The sequence below is a fragment of the Penicillium cinerascens genome (assembly GCF_028974065.1).
Source record: "Penicillium cinerascens strain IBT 15544 chromosome Unknown contig_24_segment0_segment0, whole genome shotgun sequence".
Taxonomy (NCBI): Eukaryota; Fungi; Ascomycota; class Eurotiomycetes; order Eurotiales; family Aspergillaceae; genus Penicillium; species Penicillium cinerascens.
Window position 1 is genome coordinate 225,980 of NW_026695290.1, and position 24,004 is coordinate 249,983.

Below are 24,004 nucleotides of genomic sequence, written 5' to 3' on the forward strand. Positions count from 1 at the left end.
CTCACTTTCCTTCATCTACCTCATCATCGCCTGACGCCCTTCTCCCAAATTCTTCTTATCATCATCATCCAGTCATCTTGGTATGAAACCCCAGCTGCCTCGAGCCACCTTTCATTATAAGCACAAGCGCTGAGTCCTTGCTGACGCTACCGTTTGAAGAACATCATGGTTGTCAATCATGAAAGGCTTCTAGCAGCTATCCTCGCTGCGGACTCTACCATAAAGGCAAGTACCTGACTGAAGATCCACGGGAAGGCTTTGATCTGACGGGAAACTAGATCGACACCCGGCGCGTTGCACAGATGTTTGGCCAAGGAAAAACTCACTACGGCATCTATCACAACGTGCGTGCAGCACGGCAGATGGCTGAGAAACTCCGTGCGGAAGCAGAAAATGGCGACCCAAGTGTCGCCATGAAGCCATCTCCGCGTACTCCACGAACTCGTGTCAAAAAGCCCAAGGCCAAAGCCACCTCTACCAACAAGAAGAGTGGCCAAGATATCCATGACACCACGGATGAAAATACCCCCACCATTACCAGCGAGACGGAGTTCGACAACATGATGAAGATAGAAGTTGACGATGTTATCAAAATTGACAGCGACTCCGACGGCGACACCATTGTCAAGATCAAGGACGAAAACCCATTCCTTGAGGAAGGTTTTGCTGTCGCCAGAGCGTATCTGAGCAAGTCATCCAGTGTTCGCAATGGAGAGTGCAACGTCGATGTTCGCCATGAAACTTTCGAAGACGCCGAAGAGTGCGCCGACGATCTCGACGCGGCGCCCAAATGGCCTGTCCAGTCATGGTTCAAAGATGAGGACGAGGCGTGAGACAACCTCCGGTGAAACAAGATACCGGGGAGCAGGGAGGAAGTTCGGTCGTCATACAGGACAAGATGGGATGCTTTGCAAACTTTCATGATCATTGCTGCTACATATTCGGATGGCATTTCCTTTTTTTTTTTTTTTTCATTGCCTCGTACGGACCCAGGGGACTGTCGGGTTCAAGATCGGTGAACAAGATAGTTAGCCATCTACATAGTGGAAGAATGGAATGTAATTGATGGGTTAAATGGCGCAAGTAGAATACCTCGGCTAGCTTTGCTCACTGGGATTGTTGCGTAGCATGATTGATTCAAAACACAGTTTCCCCGAAGCTTTCCTCGTACTTCCTCTTCCCAGATCCGGAGTGAAACAGTGCGTTGGGATCGCACTAACCGCCGTGCTTTTCGAAGTACGCCGCCTTGGAGCTCTATCTCGGCGACAGATCCAGCCACGACAGAGCCCTTATCTCCAATGCCCAAGTCCAACATGATGCCAGATGACCGCGCCCTCGACCAAGTCTGATGGACTTTACAGGTACGGGCACCGTCGTTTGAGGCACATGTGAGGGACAGGTTGAGTAATCAAACAGTTACTTGGATAATGCTGGGAAACCGATTGGTTGCATGTAGGCTACTCTGCACGAAGAACTAATAAAACGAATATTTATACCATTATGGAACGCCTACCGGCGCACGAAATGAGAAAATCTCGAAACAACAGAAAGGAAATCCAGTCGTGAAGATCACGATCAGCAATCATCACGACCGACGGAGAAAACGGGGTATCTTGAGAAATATCACAGGAGAATCAGGTCATCGCAACATAAGAACCGCGGCACAGGAGCAAATATCACCGTCAACGCCGCGCCGAAAAGACAAATTAGGCCGTAACGAAATCCGCGGCATCCCACCGAAGATGGTATGAGGAGCGCGCTCGGCATAGGTCCACTTATTTCTGTGGATGCATACCATTAGTATCCTCATAATTTTCCACTGCTTGGGCGACTTCATTCTGGAGGTTCAGAAGTGCGGCCCTGACACCTTCACAGTCATTTACGTCGTCGGTGAGAACATCGGTCAAGTAATCGATCTGAGACGCAACGCTGTCCATGGTGTTTCGGACCATGCCGAGAATGTCACTGCGCAGCGCGTTCTCTGTCCTTTTCTGACGGGCTTGAAGACGGACGCCGAAACCACGTTGGAAGATGACGGGTGCTTCGGGCAGCAGCTCATCGTCACTCTCTTCGACCGAGGTGATAATGCTACTCTCCTGAGCAGTCACGGGAGTGGGAGTGGCCTCTTGGCCAAGTTCATCGCGAGGGGAATAAGGCGGCTTCGGCTTGTGGGTGTGCGGAGCCCCTAGGAAGGTGGATTCCCAGGCGATTATGCGTCGCCGGCACGACTGCCACGAGTAGACGCGGCCAGTCTCTTTCTCAAGTAGCTTGGATATCCCAACCCAAAAGGCCTTTCTGTGCTTGATGAATGGGTTGATTCCCTGGCGCTCCTTGGAGATCCTTATCAAGGCGGCTTCTTGGAACCTGCTGAGCTGCTTGCCTCGGCCTGAAGGAGGCGCCGGGGGCGAGTCGGTTGGTTCTTCTGGCATGATGCCTTTCCGTGGATCTGGGTAAGTCCTCTTATGGAGAATATCATGTCATTGCACTTATCGGACAAGGGTCTCCTGAAACATTCGATATACGAAATGTCTTGGCGCACAATGGTGGAGACTACGTGATGATTCCGATTTGTGCGGAGACGTACCCGTCAAACGCGTCGCGTCCAACGACGCGCCCGTGACGCGGCCCTATCGGTATTGCTGAGAAGGCTAATACATGCTAAATTTTCTCTTAGAATATTCTCTTCGAGCGTTAGAAGATATTACGTGCACACTTAGACTTGGCTAGAATGATAGTCAGGTGTATCGAGCGTGGTTATTTAAAGTGCTGTGACTCGTATGACGCGGTGAGGCTGACTATTCAATATTCACAACTTTGACGCTTGAGGACGAAGAGACGCTACTAACCGAACTATTTGTTCTAAAACTTAAGCTACCAGCTGGACTGGAGCAATTTCTCTGTCTTGGATAGCTACCTTGCTTGATTGGTCTTTTGGATTTCGACTCGTTTCCTGGTTCTAAAAATCTATTTCGAGACCTAGCTTACTGTAAACATCTTCCGGGGCGTTCTAAAACCGAGATAATATAATTAGGCGTAAATTTTGATGGTATGACATATGTATGGCAGGGGAAATGGTGTCAAACATCGTGGTTCTTCTCGCCCATGCATCATCGTGGACCGGGGGCTTGTTCACTCTCAGCCCCAAAATGTTAGGAGGCTGAACTATTATGTTTCAGATCATCCCATACTCATAGTATGTTAGTATATCGCTCTCCAAAACGCAACTAGGTCCACTGCTTGAATTGGATGGGATACATAATATACCCTTCTTCCCCTTCCCAGCGCGGTTCCGCGGCGGGTCTTTTTGACCCCCGGGTGTCGCTATATTAATCCTCAAGTTAATCCATTGTTCTGGAATCATCATAAATGATGTGTCTCTTACTTTGGGGGGGGGGAGGGCGGAGACACTGTTGGCAAACGCCGTTAAGCGCGCCAAAACATGGCAGTCACGGACATCGTGCCCTGGCCGCTGGCAATGGTTGCACCATAACTGTTATTAGTTAATGCGTATTCATGAGGTGGTTGACTAGGGTATCTAACGCTTCTTCATTGAGGCGTAGTCATGGAGCTCAAGATGAAACAACCACTTACTTGAGGGGGGCGAGGAGGCTCGCTACCGGCACGGGGTGGAAGAGAAGGAAGAGTTTGACTGCCCAGTCAATCTATTTAAACCTCAATTATGTACTCGCCTATTCAGCATTAAATTACGTTACACATTGCCAGGCATTCACATAATACCGTGCATTATATACTATGGCACACAAGGAGGTATACGATAAATCAAACGCTAAGTGAAAGCATCATTGCTAAGTAATAACCAGAAGGCTAAAGGATGGCTAAGTGAGGGTAGGAGAGAGAGAGGCAGACGAAGATTTAGGATTAAAAATAGTAGCTATGGTGGTTAGCTAAGCGTCTTTTTATAACAAATTCTGGGATCATAGAAGACATCACGCCTAGCTATGTTGCATTAGTTGCGCCAAAAACCTAAATGTTCTAGTCTCTATTGGCCTTCCTAGAGCGGGGGAAGACACCATACTATATTTCTATTCGTCTCGCTAACCCTTGACTTGGTTTGAATCACCTAATTGATCCTAATAAAAGTTGTTCTTTTTCATGTCTCATTATATACAGCGAGCAAACCACATGATACAAAATACTACCAAAGACCAGTCCATCCAGCGCCCAGCAGCCCACCTAAGTCGGAGTCCTACTCAGCCTCTAATGACAGAGTTGTATCCACTGCGCAACAATGTCCTCCATATCCCGAGCAATCCCCCATTGCGAAGAAAGGCAGCGGAAGAGCTTCTGCATCGAGTTGAGCTCGTATAGCAGATTGCGAACAGCGCCACCTGGCGGGCTAGACGTGATCCCTTCTTCCGTCTCCACGAAACGCCGAGTCTCTCCAGAAGGTGGCCTGATTTCGTCATGGCCGAGATGGAGGTCCGAATGGGATAGCACAGCGTCCTGCCAGATAATCGGGCGGGGTAGGTTAACGGTAGCCATGCCGGCAAGAGAAAAGACAACGTAGATTGTGGCTGCGGCAAACAGCGAGCTCGGCATGTGCACAACATGGGCGCGACCACGAGGCAACTGCTCGACAATGTCTTGGATGGCGACGGCGTGTAGTACCGCACGCCGAGCATCCTTGCTACTGGCCCATTCCACAATGTCAAAGCCTGGCTGAACAGTTCGGCAGCCCCCGGAGACATGCTGTGGGAGATTGTAGCGAGAGCAGACGTGGCGGGAAAGGACAGTGGAGTTTATCATGATGTCCAAGCATACTGTGTGCCAGCGCAACAAGATTTCCAATCGCTCAGCGGCTGAAAAATGTACGCTCATGGAGATGGTCTCATAAACCTGCGCTAGTGCTCTTCGCACATCTGATCGACTAGGCACACCAACTGCGAGCTCGTGGTCATCGCAGTCCGAGATCAGAGACTGGAGGCCTTCGAGCACCACACGAAGAGCAAATGCCGAGAACTGATAATCCAAGGCGCGAAAATTCCCAATTGGCGGGAACAACGATCGGAAGACTACGCGGAAGGAAGATTGATCAGGCTTTTGGGAGTACATGTGTGCGAGCCACTCATCGGCAGTGTTAGCATCAAAGGCAGCCTCACTGCTGGGAAGGCTCAACGGGTTGGAAACATGCTGGGCAGAAGCCCCATCGCCAGACATTTGACCGACGAGGCCATCGAGTACATAGTACGCCAACAGAGCACGTTGTTGGATTTCCCGTGCGGACCAGATGCGCCACTGACGGTCTTTCTCTGTAGCGGGTGCATCCGTGGAAGGGAGGTTCTCCATCGAGTAGGGCTCACTGTCGTACATGCCACAATGGCGAGCCCAGAAGAAGCCAAGCGGACGGAAGACTTGGCTTGTTGTACGAATCGCTCGGTTCTTAGATAGTGCGCCGTAGACCTGGCCTAGTAGGGCTGTAATCATAAGTTGTACCCCTTTGCAAGCATCGTGGGGACCGTTGTGGGTGATGAAAGACTGCCACGAAGTAGCGACGGCAGTGTGTGCGAGCCGCCAGAGAGCTTCGCCCTTTGCGACAGAGTCACTAGGTCCGAGGTACAAGGACCCGATGGCAATGGCATTGAGCAGCAATGCATGGGAGCATTCCCGGAAAACGAAGGTGGCTCGGTGCAAGATGGGGAAGGTAGGAATAAAGCGGACGAAGAACATGTGCAGACATTCATCGAGAAAGACAGATGTGATCGACGAGGCCTTGACAGCGGCTGTAACACTTGAAGACTGTCAAATACAGATGTTAGCGCAAGTATCTTCTCCCGAGGAAAATTGGAAGTCCTTTTCCAACAAGCATGCAGACAGGAGCATCAACTCACCGAACTGGTCACCATTTCCGTCATGCCGCGCACGGCTTGGTGGCCTTCCCCGAAAGGGATTGCGCCCACGGAAGAACTCCGATCATCAAATGAATTGGGAGATCCATAGTTCGTTCCGTTGACATCCTGCACAACGGGTGGGAAAGGGAGTGTCCCCAAGGGCACCTGCCACTGGTCCGCCGTATCGGACGACATGAGACTCTGGAAGAGATCCTCCGAGTCTGGCCAGATAAGCGCAAAGTCCAAATCGGAGGCAACATTGTGCATGTTAGAATGTTGGTTAGACGTCGACTCCTCCCAGGAGTGACTAGTGGCCGATGTTGAAACCTGGGCTGTCGTGGAAGCACTGCTGGTATCCCACGAAGGAATGGAATCTAATGACACGGGGGGTATTGAGGCCGGAGAAGGGCCACCCTTTGCATTCATGTCACGTAAGTGTAGCTTCCCATGGCGTGTGAGAGCATCCTGCCTGGCAAATGGCCGGCGACACTCCTTACAGACGTATGGTTTGGATCCGGTATCTGGAGATAGTTCCTATCAGCCAACGGCGCGGGTTAACCCGAGGGGCCATGGAAGAGAACAGCAGGGTACTTACGGCAACGTTCATGCCTCTATGTAATCCGTTAGTGCTCACTCCTTACACAGTGTCGCAATCGTGGGGACATCGACACTCACTCGTAGATGCTCGGCTTTCGTGAATGCCTTTGGACACACACGACACACTAGTTTCTTGACCCCTGCAGAGGGCGTCATGATATCCGTCGCCATCGTAATCGTGGGAGGATGCAAGACGGTAAAAGTGTGGAGAGGAGGATTGTGGGGTGTGGCACCCTTTTGACCATCGTGGGGCTTACGACGACCGAGATATTCTCATACTTTTTTCATTATTGTTGGGCCTGTGGTGGTTGAAGGGAAAGTGTGTGGCCGCAAGGTTTTGCCTCCACCATTCAACGTTGTTCTACTAAATGATTTTCCATCCGCTTGCACCAATGGCCGTCTCCCTACTATGCGCGTCCCACAATCAGAGCAATCACGGCTTGTTTGTGTCGATCCAAACGTTGCCTATTATACGAGTCATCGCCTCACTTTCGCACCCATGCCGCACACCGAGCAAACCCGGGGATCCTGGAGTCATGCCGGAGTCATGCCGGAGTCGAGATATGAAGATATGGGGAACATCGGCACTGGACTGTCCAGGTCGGTACTTCTTCGGCAGTGGAGATGCCGCAAGGACACGGACGGGGCTCGGGCTGCCGTCTTTAAATGCCAGATCTAAGCGTGGACTAACCTGCATGACATTCAAACCACGGGAATGAACGTTGTGACTCGCTGAAGCCGAGAAGCAAAATCCACCGACCGGTGGGCCGTGAAGTCCTCCGCATCTCCAGGCTCAGCCGACGGAGCCGAGCAAAATTTACCCCAGCATGTTCTCCGCTATTCTCACTCACCGTCGGCTTTTGGCACGTCAACTGTTTTTGACTGGTTTTCGTCTCGTCTTCACCCTGGCAACTACAGGTCCTTTTTATTCCCATTACCCTATTTCTTCCTTCATTGTAGTCATCCAACTTTGTCTCCACGGACATTCAAACTCCGGTATAAATTTTTTATCACCATCGGGAGTCGGCCATGACATCCCTCGAATTGCAACCGGCCTCCTCTAGGGCGGTAGAACAAACCGAACAGATCGAGAATTACGGCTCAAAGACCGATATTGATCTGGTCGAGTCTGCAGGCGCTGGACGAGCAGCCACCTATGAGGAATCACTGGCGGCTCGTCTCCCCAAAGCCCACAGAGACTATCTTCTCGAGCGACATGGTACCTTGAACCTCGATCCCATCCCCGGAATGGGCCCGGCAGACCCTTATAACTGGCCTGAATGGAAGGTACGTTAACTTCTCTCTCTGATTCCCGAACAAAACTGATCGACGAAACAGAAAATGGCCAATCTCATCCTCGTAGCCTTCCACGCCTGCATGGGCACATTTACCGCGGCTGGCATCATCCCCGCCTTTGCCGACATCGCCGCAGAGCTGGGTTGCGGGTTGCAACAGGCGAGTTACCTCACCAGTTTGCAAATTGCCATCTTGGGTGGTGCCCCCCTGTTTTGGAAGCCGCTGTCCAACCGCTTCGGACGTCGGCCCATCTTCCTGCTTTCCTTGATTTGCAGTCTGGTGTGTAACATCGGCTGTGCCAAGAGCACCACTTATGCATCGCTCGCGGCCTGTCGGGCCCTGGTGGCCTTTTTCATCTCGCCTGCTTCGGCCATTGGAAGTGCGGTCGTGATGGAGACGACCTTTAAGAAGGATAGAGCGAAGTATATGGGTGTCTGGACTTTGATGATCACCCTGGGCGTGCCGACTGGCCCGTTCATCTTTGGCTTCGTCACGTATCGTGCCGGTTATCACTGGATCTTCTGGATCCTAGCCATGGTTAGTACTTTCCCCACCTTTTAGTTCTATCATGCTGATTTGTTGCGTAGATCAATGGTGGTCAGTTTATCCTGTATCTGTTCCTTGGACCGGAGACTCGCTTCGTAGGGAGCGGTGTCGACCGTCCGGTTGCCAACTGGAAGACCGAATATCTGTCGCTACGTCGGATTGATCCAACTCCTATGACCGCGTACGAGTTCGTGCACCCCCTGACCATGGCCCGCCATCCATCCATTGTAATCCCCGCCATTGCATATGCGATGGTCTTTTTGTTCGGCAATATCCTCGCGACTGTCGAAGTTCCACAACTACTGCAGGAAAAGTTCGGGTTGAACGCAGAGCAGCTGGGTCTACAGTTCCTGGGTCTAATCATCGGATCTGTGATCGGCGAGCAGATGGGTGGTGTTCTGTCCGACTTGTGGATGAGTCGGCGAGGAAAGCGTTTGGGCCGCAACGCAGAGCCCGAATTCCGACTCTGGCTCAGCTACTTCGGTTTTGCCTTTTCAATCATCGGCGTGATTGTCTTCCTCGTCTGTACGCAAGAATCAGCCTCCGGCCACTGGAACGTGTCCCCCATCATCGGCACGGCCATCGGAGCGGTCGGAAGCCAGCTGGTCACGACCGTGATGATGACTTATGCCATAGACTGCTTCCCCCACGAGGCTGGCAGCATTGGTGTGTTCATCACCTTTGTCCGGCAGATTTGGGGATTCATCGGACCCTTCTGGTATGTTCCCTCCTCGTGTGTCTCCCGAAGTGTAGCTAACCGCGTTGTTTAGGTTTACACCTATGTTCACAAATGTCGGAGTCGCCCCGAGTGCAGGCATCGGAGCGGCGCTCATTGTTGGCGCCAGCGTAATTCCTACAATCTTCCTTCAGTGGCGGGGTCGGTTTTGGCGTCAGCAGGACGGGGAGTAAAGGACAGGCATTTGCTCGGCTTGATGTCTGGCATGGTTGAATCAGCGCACCGTATCGAGCGTCTTGACTTTTTAGACGAGTGGTTGGAAGTATAGAATCGTATAGACTCGGCCGTATAGACTCGGTATTGGGAGGGGTATAGATTAGACTCGGTATCGGACGCGGCCCGAGGCCCAGGTTTCCGTGACTGTATATAGATCAATGCATGAGTAATGTATGTTCAACTTTTTAACAAGAGAATTCTTTTGGGTGTACGAAAAGCCATTGGCCCAATCAGTGCGGCCCCGGTGGTGCAGACCAAGCATAGAGCCTGCCTGGGCAACATTGTATTCACACCCACAACCAAGAAGCCGATAACGTGCAAGAACAGAATTCAAGGGCGAAAGAAAATCAAAGATCAAGAAAGTAAAAAGAAAGCAGAAAAAGCAGAGCGGATATATAAATCAGCTAACAAAAACTCATCGGCGTAAACGAAAAGCCGCAGAATGTCATCTTTTAAACTGACGGGCCGACTGCGGTAGCTCTGTGCCAAGATCCGAAAATGCACATTAGCGCAGCGGTCAAACCGTCGGCTCCTGATCTTGGGATTTAGAGGCAATTTTAATGAGACTTTCTTGGTTGGGAGAAACTTCTTTGTAGAGAAGGGTCGCTGTAGTCTTTCGGGATGTTTTTATCAACTACGACAGGCTTTGACTATGGAATCTTTCTATAACGGCACGAAGGAGTTGAAATATGATATACCATTTCCGCATAACGCTCAATGTCGCTTTTTCTTGGTACATACTTTGATGCTCGAGTCATTAAAACAGGATATCGTGGAAGAGATTTACTCCGCTGCGGAAAAAGTCATATCCCGTTTTACTCCTTGATTGGTAGAAGCGCCAGGTATATTTCTCCACAGCTCGATGAATCATGGCCGCTGTTTGTTTCGTGTTACCCACTGCTTGATGGCATGAGGGCATTTTGAAATGAAATTAATGCTCACGAGAACAGAATTGAGTAGCGGGATGTGGTGTACTCCGTGGCGTATACCAACGGTGTGTGGCATTTTCAGCGATCGGCATCAACCGCTACATAATGCGCAAAATTTAGATATAGTCAATGACAGCTGTCAGTGTTTGAAGTATATTTATTGTTTTCCAAGTATATTACTCGGTCTATCAAATCACACATTTATATACAATTTCAACCTCGCTGGATCAATCGCTCATATCATGGATCGTATCATTGGTTTTCAATCTTGTTGATGAGAGTTCCGACGTGCGGGAGCAGCTCCACGGCAAACTCATCTCCGGCCTTAATGAACTCCTGGGGCTTCTTAGCAGCACCAACACCGGGCGGGGTGCCGGTGAGAATGATGGTACCGGCGGGCAGAGTAGTGCCTTGGGAAAGGAAGCTGACCAGCTGCGGGACGCTGAAGATCAGGTCACTTGAGCAATTGTAATTAGTTTCTTAGTACAGTCAAATGCCGTGGCCTATACTTACGTCAAGGGGCAGTCCTGCATGACACGTCCGCTCTTCAAACCGCGGATCTGAAACTTGCTGGCATCGGGCACCAGGGCCGCAGAAACAAGGACGGGTCCTGCAAATTGTGTAAGCTTCCATCTTAACCCGGGAAGTACACTGGAAACATACCAATTGGGCATGAGCCATCAAAGCCCTTGGAGAAGCACCACTGGCTCTGGTTCATCTGAGAAGTGCGACTGGATACATCGTTGGCGGCAGTGTAGCCCAGAACATAGTCAAGGGCCTCGGACTCGGGCACGTCCTTGGCATCCTTGCCGATAACAATGACCATCTCGGACTCGTAGTCACCTGTGCCATCCTGCTGAGTGATCTTAGGCAGAACAGTCGGTGCGGGGAATGGATCAGCCAGCGCGGTGCTTGGCTTGATGAACAGGGTCGGCACGTCCGGGATAGCGAGAGACATCTCTTTGGCGTGCGAGACATACTTTTGAACATATATCAACATCCTACTGACATCTTCGCCATTGCAATGAATCACTCACGTTCAGACCAATGCATCGGATCGATCCGACCTCGGACTGGGCCAGAGGGGACAGAATGCGCTCGATCGTCTCCGTCAAGCCCGTCGCGGTACCTGGATTCAGGACTGACGAGCCCGAGAAAGGACGCACGGAGACTTCCTTGCCCTGGTACACGGCCAATCCGATATCCAGCTGGGGATCGACGGGCTCTCCGATCAGAACCTTGGCGGGGCTCGACTTGGGCACGAAGCGCACCAGGCCTGGCGCTGTCAGTTTTCAGTTCATGGTAATATAGAATACAACATACGCGAAAATGTAGACGCAATTTTAGACATGGTGAATGATGTATGAGTGAGGGGAGAGCAGGAGACGCGGTCTTTATGCCCGGAATATGTCTACCCCGTCGCTGGATAAGCCGGAGGGGCGCTCCCACAATGTGGGGAATCGGTGGCAACGCCGAAACGCGACAATAAAACCAACAAAGCTCCCCCGATATCGCCTTTTTGCTGCAATCCTCATCGTTCACCATGTCTCCCAAGGGCCCCTTCCGTCTCGTCACCGTTAACACTGCGCCCGAGCGTGCCAAGCGCCTCATCGGTCGCGTTGCGGAGGCGCTCAGCGACCGCTACACCATCCTCCACGTCGACAACTGCGAGAGTAAGTATTCTACAAATAATTGGAAAAAAGAAAGAAAGAAAAACAAAACAAAACTAATTCCCATACAGAGATCGAAGAGGTCGAGCCCAAGGTCAAGGAGCACATGCCGGACGTGCTGGTAAGTCACTCGGGATATCCGAGTCTGAATGATCGAGAACTAGGCTCTAATAGCATCATAGTTCAGCGCCTCCATGTGGTCCGACGAGCAGGCCAAGCAGATTCACGACATAGCCCGGTCTGTCAATCCCAGCATCAAGCTGCACGCCATCCCCGAGGGCCTGCAGGTCGAGCGCGGTCCCGATGCCATCGTCGAGTACCTCTGCGAGAAGGTGCCCCCGCTGCTGGACAGCTAGATGGACAATGCACAATGCCACTTCAGATGTATATACCTTCATATATGATCCGAAATACCATGTTATGATCAAGACTTGTATAGGGTGTATGAATTCGCTCTTGAATCACCCGATCGGGAATTTTCCCTCCGAAAAACGACAGCTTTAAGCCCGGGGCGGATGCTGGTCAACATTCGGAGAGAGTACTGGAATAGCTCAGTTGTTAGATTCGTGTGGGTCAGCAAGAATCCAATTAAGTGAAGCAACGATAAGCCATGCCATGGCTCATCTCGTATCCATAGAGTCTCAAGACCAAGTAAGCCCAGAGGGCACCCTGCATCAAATCATCGAATCTTTAGTCTCAATGCTCGACTATTGATATTGAGTTCAATCGAAAAAGCACGCGGTCAAGGTCTCATGATGCAGACGTTCGGGTTAATGCAGCCCGTCAATAGCCGACCCTGTTCGTATGCCGACCCCCGATCAGTACCTACCCACACTTTCCCAGGACATAGGAAGATAGCCGCTAATAATTAGGCTAATCATTCGGGGAAATTGTCATTTGCGGGAAAAGCAGGACCAGGGGCCGAGATGGGTTGCAGTAATGTGGGGTTTCCCGGTCCGTTTTCTGCACGGACCAAATTGGATTGAAATTCTCTATACTTAAGAGGGAAATCCTGAAACAGCAATGGCGACCAATCTCTTCAGTTTTGCTACCAAAGTGAGCCATATTTTGAAAATCAGAAGGTCATGACTGCCCGTCTCCCCATCTCAGCGTTGCTCTTGGGCCTGGCCGCTTTCGTCTCCGGACTGAGCTTTAACATCCCGACATCCCCACCGTCGAATTCCAGTGCGCAGCTTTCTGCAGCTCCAGTTGGTATATCGTAAGTATCCAACGCCAATGAATAATACATTGCTCATAGTATAGACTGGAATTCTTTGCCTTCCCCGAGTACATTCAAGATGTTCCATCAACTTTAGCATGTCTACAAAACATGAAGGACTTGACAGGAACATGGCCACCTATGAGAATTGGGGGCACAACTCAGTGTGTACAAGAATCACTTGACGGCACGAACTTCCATACTTATTTCACGCAGGGACCGTGCGACTTACAATGCGTCATCGGCGGAAGCTGTCACTTACACCGTGGCCAGCACCGCCGATGCCCCCGAATCCCTGACCTATGGCCCTTCTTTTATTTCCTTGGCGGCAACGTATGCGGGAGAGGTTATCATTGGACTAAATCGTCGTTTGGATAACATCTCCAACACCATTTCTGCGGCGCTCTTTGCCAAGGGCCGGGTGGACAACCTATACTCCATTGAACTTGGAAACGAACCCAACTGTAAGTTTCCACGGGCCTTTCCGATTTCACCCATATGATTGATGAATGAAACCCTAACTGAGAATCTAAAGTTTATGTTGCAAGTGATCCCATTGCCCAAGGAGAGCCCTGGACAGCTGCAGCGGACGAGGCCTCCCAGGTGACTTGGCAAGAGGCTGTCTGCGGGAATTTATCTACGTCAGACCTCATCTCAGCAGGAGTCTACTTTGGCACTTCTCCGATGAGTATAGTTGGCCTTACCGCGAAAGAGGGTAGTGCAAATGACTACGTCAAGGATTATTGCTCTCACAACTATCCTCAGTCTTCTGGGACTTACAATCTGGCTGCTCTCATGGGCCATAGCGAGATTGCGACTCAGATTGAGCCCTATGCTGCCGAAATTTCTGCTGCTGCTGCCAAGGGCAAGCCACACATCTTTGGAGAAACCAATTCTGGTACGTCTCCATCTACCACCACCTCTTGGGCGATGTACTAAGTTTCATTCTAGCAACTGATGGCGGCGGTGGTATTAGCCCAACGTTTGGCGCAGGGCTCTGGATTTTGGATTATGTGATGCAGACTCTTCTCTTGGGGACAGATGCCCTCTACTTCCATCAGGGAACAATTGGAAACTGTGAGTGACTAGGAAAGTTTTGCATGACCAGAGTCTAACTCTCCAGGCCAATATTGCTGGTGGGGCCGCTACGATATGGGCTCCCCTTATTACGGTGCTTATTTCGCCACCATGGCGTTGGCCAATGCCGACCAAATTGCGCCTTTGGACAGCCAAGATACTCCCTACGCTGCCTACGCCATTTACAAGTCCGGGACTCCTGTTAGGGCTCTTCTCTATAACTCAGACTATTATACCGCTACCAATGGTACGCGAACCTCGCAGACATACACTTTGTCAGGTCTGTATTCTTCCAGCGTTACTGCTAAACGACTGACCGCCCTTTACGCCACATCTCGGGTTGATCAAGGTGAAAATCCGACCGTTGCTGGACAGACATTTGCCAATGGAACTTGCGCTATCGAGGGCACGGAGAGTGTGGAAACTGTGATCGTGTCTGCTGGAAAGGCTACCTTCACCCTCGCGGCCTCTGAGGCTCTTTTGGTATACATTTAACCAGTTCACTTTCCCACTAGAAAATGACTCGCGGCGAAATTATTGTCCAAGAATGTAGAGAGTGGGAGACACTGATCCGAGAGCTGAAGTCCCGCAAGTGCCGCCAGGAATTATCTAGATAGGGCTTAGTTGTGATTTTAGCAAAGGCATTGGTTCAAATTAAAATTTGAATTGAAACATGAATGCTTTTTTCAAGATCTGCTGGAATACTCTCGTGACTGCGAAAATTATAGCCAGCCTGCAGTAGAATGAAAAAGCTCTGGAAATAGCTATCACCCCGTGGATATCACTCGCTACTGGAGATTTACAAGAAGAAAGGGGCCTGTCGATCTTCACAAGATGGGTACACCGCTTCAAAGACATAGACCCCCGCATTATTTTTCTCGGTGCAATAAACAGCCTCAAAGAGTATCTCACTGATCCCCAATACACGCACTAGTGGGCCATGATTGGCGTCATTGCAATTGTATTTGTTCTCCTCCCATAATCACCATGGTGGCTCGTGAGTCAAGGCAAGAGTGTCAAGGCCACCAAGATTCTGAACAGGTGTAATGGCAAAATCAATGGATATAGCGTTGATGAGCAAATCGTCTGTCTATCTCTCTAATCTTATTCTAATATTATGAAGCGCTTACTTTTCTCTCTAGGAAATCATGTCCGCTACAGTTGCGCAGGAGCGCATTCTTGCAGAGCGCAACTCAGAAGAAGGAACCTGGGCTGTCTTTCAAGGTCGCAATGGTATTCGCTTTCTGATTGCTGCTTGGCCAAAGATTGCTCAGCAGCTAGTTGGCCTGTCTGTGTTTAATACATATGCTACTTATTTCTGTGAGTTATCTCTCTATCTGGCCCTTTTCTTTTCATCACGCTGATACCACTTCAAGTTCAAGATGCTGGCAGCAAGGATCCATTCATGGTCACTGTCATTCTGTCATGTGTCCAATTACTGTCCATGATCATGAGTGCTACTACCACTGATAAGTTTGGCCGTCGTCCGTTGACCGTATACCCTTACGCAGTGACATCGTTGTCGGTCTTGTGTCTTGGAATCATTGGCTGCTTCGATTATACCAAACCGTCGACAAGCTCTCTACTGGTAAGTCCCTACCAGGCACATCCGAGGATTTCCCATTTGACAGCGTTTTTAACAATTCCATGAAGATCTTCTTTGCTTGCTTGGCGACTTTGTCGACGACTGGTGCATCGGCAATTGGCTACGCTTACGCCACTGAAATCCCCCAGCAACGACTGCGTGCAAAGACAGCCGGCTGGGCCCTCGCTTCTTCGAATTTGGTTGCCATTATGTTCAGCTTCTGCACGCCTCTGATGATTAACAATGCCCCGGTGTCCAGCTGGGGCGTCAAAACCGGTTTCTTGTAAATTCCCGGACTTTGCCCCCCACTTTCAGAACAAAAACTGACTTTATTCTCTTACGAAAAGCTTTGCAGGCACTGGCACATTTTCTGTCATAGTCGCTTGGTTTATTCTTCCCGAAGTAACCCGCCGAACACCAGCTGAAATTGATGAATTGTAAGTCAACACACTTGATATCCGTCCTATCAAGTTCCTTGTTGGATTTTGCGCCTAGCTAACATGTTTTTTCTCAAAGGTTTGAGAAGAGAGTTAACCTTCGCCGGTTCAAAGGATATCTTACTGATGTGCAGATGAATGCGAATGAAAAACGTAACGAGCATGAGATAATAGTCACAGCTTGAATGTTTTCGATGTGATTGTTAGTAGCTGGTTATTATTGATCCCAAAAATATGGTCGATGCGCAAAATCTTAAGGTTATAATCAGGATCTCTCAATTCTCATAATTTAACTGAATAAAGTCCACTACACCATGCTCTTTGGGTTTGCTTCCCGGCAATTGACTGACAACATCCACGGGCTTCTCAAATATGAGTTCCACAATTTTCTCATCAGAAGCCACGAAGTTCCATGAGACCGTGGCGGTATTTTCTTTTCCAAGTGCCACCTTCGCTTCTAACGCCTCAGCCAGTCGGAGACGCGGCTTGAACGATATCTTTGACGAGCCCGAGGATACTGGCTGAATACCGGCTAGCTGAGTGCAATATTCGTAAATTGGCACACTTCCCCAGGCATGGCAATCCGAGCGTTTCCTGACATCGTCTTCCTCCCAGGTCGAAAGGTTATTCGCCAACATGCCGCGCCATGGCGCCCACATACGCTCCCAGAACGACTCGTAGATGTCATCACCAGCTAAAGCAAGTGCCCTGAATGCATAGAAGCGCATCATATACGAACACTTGGAGAAGCGGTCGTTCGTGAATGACTCAGTCAAGATACGCACAGAGTCCTCGGGCTTTGCTGCTCCCGAGATGACAGCGAATATTTGACAGTGTTGCGAATAAGACAGCTCATCCGCGACATCCGCAGTGGAGTCTGTGAAATACTTCCCATCATAACAATGGGTACGAATGGCTTCCACAAGCGAAGCTGCACGGGCCTCATACTCGACTGAGTGGCCAGGTCGACCAACATCGCGCACAAGCCCGGCAGCCTTCTGAAGAACCCAGGCATACAGCATACTGAAGTAAGTGTGCCTGTTTGATTTCCGACCCGAAGTGGGTACCCCTTTGTCAGGATGCTCATCGGTCGCACCCCAGGTTGTCACCCAGTCGACGTATTGCCATACGACTTCTGGTAGACCGCTGATCAAACCAAGTTCGTCGACGTGTGCATCGAAAAAGTCGAGTACGCCATCTATACGTGGGATAAAACTTCGTGTGAAGCGGGTATCACCGAAAAACAAGTGATGATCACAGACCTGCATGATCCAGTAGAGAGGGAACCCAGCAATCACCTGAGGCACATGTGAAGGGAACCGTGACTGCGTAAGCCCCTCCGGTGTCACCGAAGCGGCGAAGTTGGTGATGGCCTGTCGCATGAGCCGGTCGTCGCCTGACAGAAGGTAGTGGAACAAGCCGACGGAACGAGTGTCTGCAGAATATCTATTGAATGGTTAAATGGGTTTAATCATCGTGTTAGAGCTGCACTTACTGGAGTTGTTCGTAAAACGGGCAATCAGAATACCCATCGAACATGCAGTTTCGCATAGTTCGGATTGAAACATCCCATATTTGTTCGCTGTGTGTATTGCCAGGTTCTTTCCAAGAGGCTTTCACGGCCATCGGGTAATTTACCTGGGTAGCATCAAATGACACCAATATAATCGGTTCCGGACCAACAGTGAGCTCGATTCGCATTAGACGGAAGGTCCGGAACCAGAATGGCTCATAGATAACGATTTGCGAATCGGGCAGGTCGAGCGTCAACTCGTCGAAAGGGCCGACAATATGACCGACACTTGCATCCAAACGATCGGCCTTGGATCGAAAGAATGGGTATGAATGAGACTCGAGTTCATATCCTTCTGAATATGTCACCCGCATTCTGATTTGAGAGGGGCTTTTCGCAGCCTTGAAAGCCCACCGCAGAAATGCCGTTGAGTGGACATCTGCCTGTACCTCAAGTGTATGTGTGGAATTTGGTGGAAGTGTCAGGGCGTTGTTATCAGAAAAGAAAGCCGTCCAATTGCTTGCGTCCACATCACCTTTGTATCTTCTGACCTTATTGACAACGGCCGGTGTTGACTCGGGCATCGGTATAGATCGTGGGCGCAGATGCCAAGGTGGTATGTCGCCGTTGAGTGTCTTCAGGTGGTAGGCAAAGGGTGTCACTGGGGGTCCAGGCTTTGCTGGAGTAATGCGTTCATTGATCTTTAAAATCAAGGTTAGTGTAGAAACAGAGCACCAATTCATGACCAGGTCTTACATGGAGAAACACATCCTCAGCCAATCCCATCGGGAATTGAATGCTGTCGTCTATATATGCTTTCCAGGACTTCAAAGAACTGAGATCGATGGTTTCTGAGCGCGCCTCGATATTTCCAGTGACCGTCAATCCCGGAAGAGCCGTTCGCTCAAAGGGCATCGCACACCGCAAGGCCGCAAAGTACCGCACCACGACAAATCGGATCTCGTTGTGTCCCTCTTTAAGGTACGGCGCAATGTCCAGCGTGTCATAATACCAGATCAACGGACTGCTTCGACTCGGACCGACAGCAACATGCTTGCCGTTGACGTAGAGCTTATATCGTGTGTCGGCTGAAAAATGCAATATTGATCGCGTTGGTTGCGAGGCCAAATTGACAGAACGGATGAAGTGGACGATTTTTCCAGCTGTGTTACTGTCCGAAGAATCCACCCAGTTCGGGACCCATATCCAGTTCGCTTGGAGGTTATGAATGGTCTGTTTCGGGTCCGATAAGTTAGTACTTGGCACTATATCACCTGCAAGTCAAAAGATCAGGCATATTACAGACCTTTTGCTCCTCGTTTGAATCCATTTTTGCTTGTGCTTTGCAAGCTGTCATCGGGGGTGTGCCAATGCATTTATAAGTTCGGGCGGGGATGAGGTCTCGGGTCATCTCACGCCGAGCAAGCGCTGCCATAACCGTCATCCACGCTTATTGGCTAGGGGTTTTGGGGTCTCCAAATGTCAGTTCCCGATGACGCTCGCTTCAAAGTTATGCTGCGATAGTTGATTTTCTTAATTTGAACTGCTATGGCAAATATTCCGCAGCCCAACAAAGTCGCCCAATTGACTGTGCAGCAACTGGACCTGTAGCTAGACACCTTGAGCTCACCAATGCTGCCTGTGGACATTTTCGGAGATGCTTCCCTCAATTTCTCATAGTGTTTCCATTAGCCAAAAGGGGTTCGATCTAGCAAACCCACCCAAAAAGTAAAGCATGTCCTTACACAGCGATCTATTTTCATTCTCAGGGCATTCCAAGGAAATTCGACTTGATAGCAATCATCAACCTGAGAACCCGCTCACGATTTCCCAACCCACTACAGAGGTACCATTCCCGGTCAGAAATCATCTCTATCAAGTCGAGCCATAAGGCCTGCCAGTCGATTGGAGAATTGGCTTCTCTCGGCTTATTCACTTCCAAGAAAGTATCTCCCTTGAGGCGCCTCTCCCAAAACCAATCAGGTAACCTCCATTGGAATGCAGAGAGTGTATTTCGTATGTTCTTAAGGTCTGACTTTGTATAGTCAATGGGGCAGATGAATTCGGCGATCATAACAGCAACATCCAATGATGCCTTACTGGATCCGCCCTTTAGATGTTCCCTTCTGACTTTTCGCGCGCGGTCAATTGCCTTCTGAACTTCGGGGACCTTAAGAGGATTCTGTGTGACATTATAGGGGTGGTCGAATGTTGAGGCATATTTGTGCTAAGCATGAACCCTCGAGTTCAACCCTCGATTTTATTGCTCAATTTCTTGCATAAGTTGCACAAGCTTTCGGGCGTCAGCACGTGTCCGTTCCATCAGCTCATCTTGCCCACTTGCCCATTGCAGCCGCTTTTTCCAAAACTCCCATCTTTCCATCGAGAGCGATGAGTCTCCCTGCCATAGATTGCAACCACTCAATTTTGATTTTTCGAGTAGGGACAGATCTCGTTTCCCCACAAAACCGAAGATAACATGCCCGGCAATCTCAAAAAAAGAAACCATAGCGTGTACATCGGTCTGAATTTCATTAGTTATGGATCTGAAGTGCAATCGTGGCCTTCGGCCTCACTCACATTCAACATTTGCACATAATCAGTCGGGCGGCCATTATCAATAAAGCGGTGGCCTCGCCACTGCGGCGGGGGTTGTTGTGCACGAGTCCATGGATCCTGCTCTAAAGCGAATATGATAAGTCGTAATGCTCTGGTTAACTCCTTTGAATTAGGAGAATCGGGAGGGTAGGCGGCAAGATAGTGCGCATTGAAAGCGCTAGCGTTGTGGAAGTCAACCCACCCGTAGTAGGGATATGGGCCGTACCTCATCTCCCAGCAGCCTATAATGGAAGCATTAGTTTAAGGCACACTGCGTCCGTGAAATTATATTGCGTAGTGGAACTCTATGAATCTGAGAGGATGAGGATCTCCTGCAAGGTTCAAGCCGTGATGCCACACTAGCAAAGGAGACGACTGGGTTGCTTTTTTGGAGTGAGGGGGTAGGGGGAAGTGGGCCACTCACGCAGATAAGTCACAGACCAAATGCTTGTGAAAGCCTCCAGGGACCTCCATGTTTCTAATTTGCCTTCGAAACGACCGGTACGGATCTGCTCCTCGGTTCTTTCTAGCCCGGGAAGCGCCCGAATAGCTTCAATCAGCTTGAGAATGGCAGGCTGATAGCGCGGCATGTAGATAGCAGCATCCCATAATAACCAGGAAACGCGTTCGCCTTTGTCCACGACATCATTCTGGCGCTCATCTACCACGCGGCCCTCGTCAGCGAGCGACATTAGCTTGCGAGCAGCGTCATCTGCTGGAATGGTATCGGATGTGCCGTAGCGCTCAGCAAATTCTCGCAGACTTTGGATTTCGTCCAGTGTTGGAGGGTCTTCTTCATCTGGGTCCGGATGGGAGAAGCGTTCCCACTCGGTGTAGTCGTCTCTCATGTGGCAACGTTTGACGCCGTTCGTGAACAGGTGTTGCAGATGAAGGAACTTATCAGTCGACCTTTTGTATGTTCCGCACTAGTGACAACAGCGCAGCATGCAGTGAGCCTTTGTCTTGGTAAGCTATTTGAAGGAATTTGCTGGTCATTAATAATTTGTCGAAGCGGATTGATGGACGCCTGGAGAGAGAAAAGATACTGTAGAACGTAACTGGTAAGCGAGTGGGCCACCCAACAAATTGGGGATGGATTGTCTCAGTCCCCTATGTAGGCTATCTCTTTTTTCGGTGGATCCCCCTTGGCCCTTGACATCGGCGAGGCGTTGCGAGAAAAGGTGCGATTGATCTCATTGATTGGCTCAACTGCGATGGGGCTGATATTATCGATGGTCTCGGAGAAAAGAGCAGATTGGGAATATTTTGATGGGTCCCAAACTCCAACGTGTTTATGGGTCCAGTTGACAATGAATTACACGAGCTAGTGATCCGTCGAAGCAAAGAGTGTAAGTTTCGCGGAAATCTTACATAGGTTCCCTGATCTCAGGGAATATCGGTCGCAGGATCTCTTTCGACGGCACCCAAATGGAGCAAATTTGTGAAGCCATGTCGGACGTTCAGACGATATTATCGTTCTTAGTTAGCAATGGTGAAAATTTTAATCCTATTGCTATCGGGAAGGCCATAGAGGTACGTACGTACACCCATTGGTCTCAAAGGCCCTAGTCATCGAACAAGCAAAATCCAAACCCGCGATGTCGATGATGAACAACTGGGACCTGTGGACACAGAATGAATATACAGTTGAAGATCTATCAGATTGGAGGCGAAACAAAAAAGTAAAGAGATGACAAGAGTGGGATTCGAACCCACGCCCCGTAAACGAGATCAGGAAACCAATGTTTGGTGTTAAGGTGGACCTTAACCTGACGCCTTGGACCAACTCGGCCATCTTGCCAATTGATGTGTAATTGGGCAAATTTTACATCCATCAGTGTGCGGTGGGGCTCGGGCTGGTATGTGGATCCTCCTGTCAACATGGGATCTGGGACTTCGGTCTTGGCCATTATCGTAGCCATTGCATTAACAACAGGCTATTTTGCTATCTAAGCATAAATGGCTACATGCTATTGCTACTCGCGACAAAAGTGCTGGAAACCCACGGAACACACCATTCCATTTACTCCTTCCAAACCCTCACCCCAACTAACCCCTACCGAAATGTCGACCACTTCGGAAAACGTATCGATAAGACAGACATGCACGTACCAATCAAAAGTCCAATGCTAAGCCGAGCGCAAGGCCCAATACATGTAGCTACTTGGCGATCAAGCTGGGTTTGTCGCGGCTGGTCCTGTCGATCCCAATCTTAAGCAGATCCTATCAGGGACCGCACTCACTTCGATCCGACTCGATTCAGGAAGAAGCCGAGAGGAACAGGCCCACGCGTGGGATTTGAATTCGAAGGGCTATCCATACACCCAATGCCGTGATGAACGGTGGACTGCGCCCTCCACCCCCTGGTCGGCCTTAGACCGAATAGCCAACCCGGCTCGGCGGGCTAGCCAGGACAATTCTCGTTTGGCTTTACGGGGCTTCAGATGACCGTCGATCTGAAGAACATTATAAAGAAGGACGAAGAAGCCAAGAAATTTGGAGTTTGTTAATCTGCTGACCCGTGTATATCGTCGATTCGATTATATATCCAACATGCCTGGGATGATCAACAAGGTCATCTCTCTGGCACTGGTGGCCATTTCGTCGAGTCTGGTTGTGCAGCAGGCCCATGCCCAGACTGTACCGAAGAAGCAATGCGCGACGAGTGTTCATGCTATCATTGCTCGGGGTCAAGGCCCTGGCAATAATCTGAACGTCATGGTCAAGGTTCAGAATATGATCCTGGACCAGATTCCGGGATCAACCAGTCTTGGTCTGCCTTATGCTCATGACGCCGAGGACAAATTCACTGCGGTCCACAACGGAGCTATCATGATGCAGAACTATGTCAACGACTATCTCAAGGTCTGCCGGGATTCCAAGATTGCGCTGATTGGATACTCCCTGGTATGATACACAATACACACTGGCACTATGGCTGTTCATGTTACTAATGATCCCTACAGGGCGCTGTTACCATGATGGAAGCCGTCTGCGGCACGAGCTCTGCTTTGTTGATTCCCACGCAGCCTTTCGATCCCTCCTTGAACAAGGCCAGTAAGGATGCACCACACAATATGGCTGTACGGGAAACAGAAGCTGACAAAACATTTAGTTATTGCTGCTATTGCATACGGCGATGAGACCTACGTTCCTTTGCAGCCATGGAACGTGGGAGACTGCACAATCGGCTTGGGTGTAAGTGAAACAACCTCATCGCCCAAGGGGCAACAGCTAACACATAACGAAAACTTTTAGATATTCCCCCGTTTGCTTCCGAGTACCTGCGATCCCTTTGCCTCCTCCCTGCAAAGCTATTGCGATTACGGCGACGACCAATGCTGCGGAATCTACCCCCTGGACGACAATGCAGCCCACCACGATTACGTCGATAAGTACAGCCAGGACGTGGTGAACTTCATCAAGGGCCGCTTGGATGGGTCTATCAACTGATATCTACGGACAATTGATATATACATTATTATTAATTTTGGCATAGGGAGACGAACGGAGAGCCTTGCATAATATTCCTGTCCGACGGTAATAATGTTCATAATTCGAGCGACGAATACGATTGCGACAATGATATTATGATATGTTATGCAAGCGGTAGGATTTGGTTGCGAGGCAATGGTCTAGGAAAGTTAAGAAAACAAGTCCATTTTTAGTCTATGAAGTCATTGCATTAAATAAGAAAGTTATAGAAATTGTAGCCTGGGCTTCACCGCGTCATATT

At 49.8% G+C, this 24,004-nt stretch overlaps 11 protein-coding genes across 11 annotated transcripts; 6 read left to right on the forward strand and 5 right to left on the reverse strand.

The window, feature by feature from the left end:
* Window positions 1-302: 302 nt before the first annotated feature.
* Window positions 303-833, forward strand: N7498_003159 (uncharacterized protein; the record flags this gene model as incomplete). Its single annotated transcript, XM_058450221.1, has 1 exon — window positions 303-833. The coding sequence occupies one exon, from the start codon at window positions 303-305 to the stop codon at window positions 831-833; it is 531 nt and encodes a 176-aa protein (XP_058309683.1).
* A 942-nt stretch (window positions 834-1,775) lies between these two features.
* On the reverse strand, window positions 1,776-2,429 carry N7498_003160 (uncharacterized protein; the record flags this gene model as incomplete). The annotated part of the gene is made up of 1 exon (XM_058450222.1): window positions 1,776-2,429. The coding sequence occupies one exon, from the start codon at window positions 2,427-2,429 to the stop codon at window positions 1,776-1,778; it is 654 nt and encodes a 217-aa protein (XP_058309684.1).
* A 1,789-nt stretch (window positions 2,430-4,218) lies between these two features.
* Window positions 4,219-6,617, reverse strand: N7498_003161 (uncharacterized protein; the record flags this gene model as incomplete). Its single annotated transcript, XM_058450223.1, has 4 exons — window positions 4,219-5,757; window positions 5,850-6,370; window positions 6,445-6,460; window positions 6,525-6,617. The coding sequence occupies 4 exons, from the start codon at window positions 6,615-6,617 to the stop codon at window positions 4,219-4,221; spliced, it is 2,169 nt and encodes a 722-aa protein (XP_058309685.1).
* An 858-nt stretch (window positions 6,618-7,475) lies between these two features.
* Window positions 7,476-9,197, forward strand: N7498_003162 (uncharacterized protein; the record flags this gene model as incomplete). Its single annotated transcript, XM_058450224.1, has 4 exons — window positions 7,476-7,733; window positions 7,785-8,279; window positions 8,330-9,006; window positions 9,059-9,197. The coding sequence occupies 4 exons, from the start codon at window positions 7,476-7,478 to the stop codon at window positions 9,195-9,197; spliced, it is 1,569 nt and encodes a 522-aa protein (XP_058309686.1).
* Window positions 9,198-10,421: 1,224 nt separating this feature from the next.
* On the reverse strand, window positions 10,422-11,520 carry N7498_003163 (fumarylacetoacetate hydrolase family protein; the record flags this gene model as incomplete). The annotated part of the gene is made up of 5 exons (XM_058450225.1): window positions 10,422-10,626; window positions 10,683-10,779; window positions 10,833-11,148; window positions 11,207-11,445; window positions 11,493-11,520. 5 exons carry the CDS (start codon window positions 11,518-11,520, stop codon window positions 10,422-10,424), a joined length of 885 nt encoding a protein of 294 aa, XP_058309687.1.
* Window positions 11,521-11,712: 192 nt separating this feature from the next.
* Window positions 11,713-12,195, forward strand: N7498_003164 (uncharacterized protein; the record flags this gene model as incomplete). Its single annotated transcript, XM_058450226.1, has 3 exons — window positions 11,713-11,842; window positions 11,911-11,960; window positions 12,022-12,195. The coding sequence occupies 3 exons, from the start codon at window positions 11,713-11,715 to the stop codon at window positions 12,193-12,195; spliced, it is 354 nt and encodes a 117-aa protein (XP_058309688.1).
* A 729-nt stretch (window positions 12,196-12,924) lies between these two features.
* Window positions 12,925-14,630, forward strand: N7498_003165 (glycosyl hydrolase family 79 C-terminal domain-containing protein; the record flags this gene model as incomplete). Its single annotated transcript, XM_058450227.1, has 6 exons — window positions 12,925-13,058; window positions 13,103-13,222; window positions 13,275-13,522; window positions 13,594-13,956; window positions 14,010-14,135; window positions 14,182-14,630. The coding sequence occupies 6 exons, from the start codon at window positions 12,925-12,927 to the stop codon at window positions 14,628-14,630; spliced, it is 1,440 nt and encodes a 479-aa protein (XP_058309689.1).
* A 492-nt stretch (window positions 14,631-15,122) lies between these two features.
* N7498_003166 (uncharacterized protein) lies at window positions 15,123-16,342 on the forward strand (the record flags this gene model as incomplete). The annotated part of the gene is given in 7 exon segments (XM_058450228.1): window positions 15,123-15,132; window positions 15,143-15,219; window positions 15,278-15,455; window positions 15,512-15,723; window positions 15,789-16,003; window positions 16,068-16,157; window positions 16,237-16,342. The coding sequence occupies 7 exon segments, from the start codon at window positions 15,123-15,125 to the stop codon at window positions 16,340-16,342; spliced, it is 888 nt and encodes a 295-aa protein (XP_058309690.1).
* A 90-nt stretch (window positions 16,343-16,432) lies between these two features.
* On the reverse strand, window positions 16,433-19,000 carry N7498_003167 (putative rhamnosidase B; the record flags this gene model as incomplete). Its single annotated transcript, XM_058450229.1, has 4 exons — window positions 16,433-17,603; window positions 17,653-18,371; window positions 18,427-18,903; window positions 18,977-19,000. The coding sequence occupies 4 exons, from the start codon at window positions 18,998-19,000 to the stop codon at window positions 16,433-16,435; spliced, it is 2,391 nt and encodes a 796-aa protein (XP_058309691.1).
* A 930-nt stretch (window positions 19,001-19,930) lies between these two features.
* On the reverse strand, window positions 19,931-21,116 carry N7498_003168 (uncharacterized protein; the record flags this gene model as incomplete). Its single annotated transcript, XM_058450230.1, has 3 exons — window positions 19,931-20,194; window positions 20,251-20,510; window positions 20,693-21,116. The coding sequence occupies 3 exons, from the start codon at window positions 21,114-21,116 to the stop codon at window positions 19,931-19,933; spliced, it is 948 nt and encodes a 315-aa protein (XP_058309692.1).
* A 1,705-nt stretch (window positions 21,117-22,821) lies between these two features.
* Window positions 22,822-23,721, forward strand: N7498_003169 (uncharacterized protein; the record flags this gene model as incomplete). The annotated part of the gene is made up of 4 exons (XM_058450231.1): window positions 22,822-23,175; window positions 23,235-23,325; window positions 23,384-23,466; window positions 23,527-23,721. 4 exons carry the CDS (start codon window positions 22,822-22,824, stop codon window positions 23,719-23,721), a joined length of 723 nt encoding a protein of 240 aa, XP_058309693.1.
* Window positions 23,722-24,004: the final 283 nt, after the last annotated feature.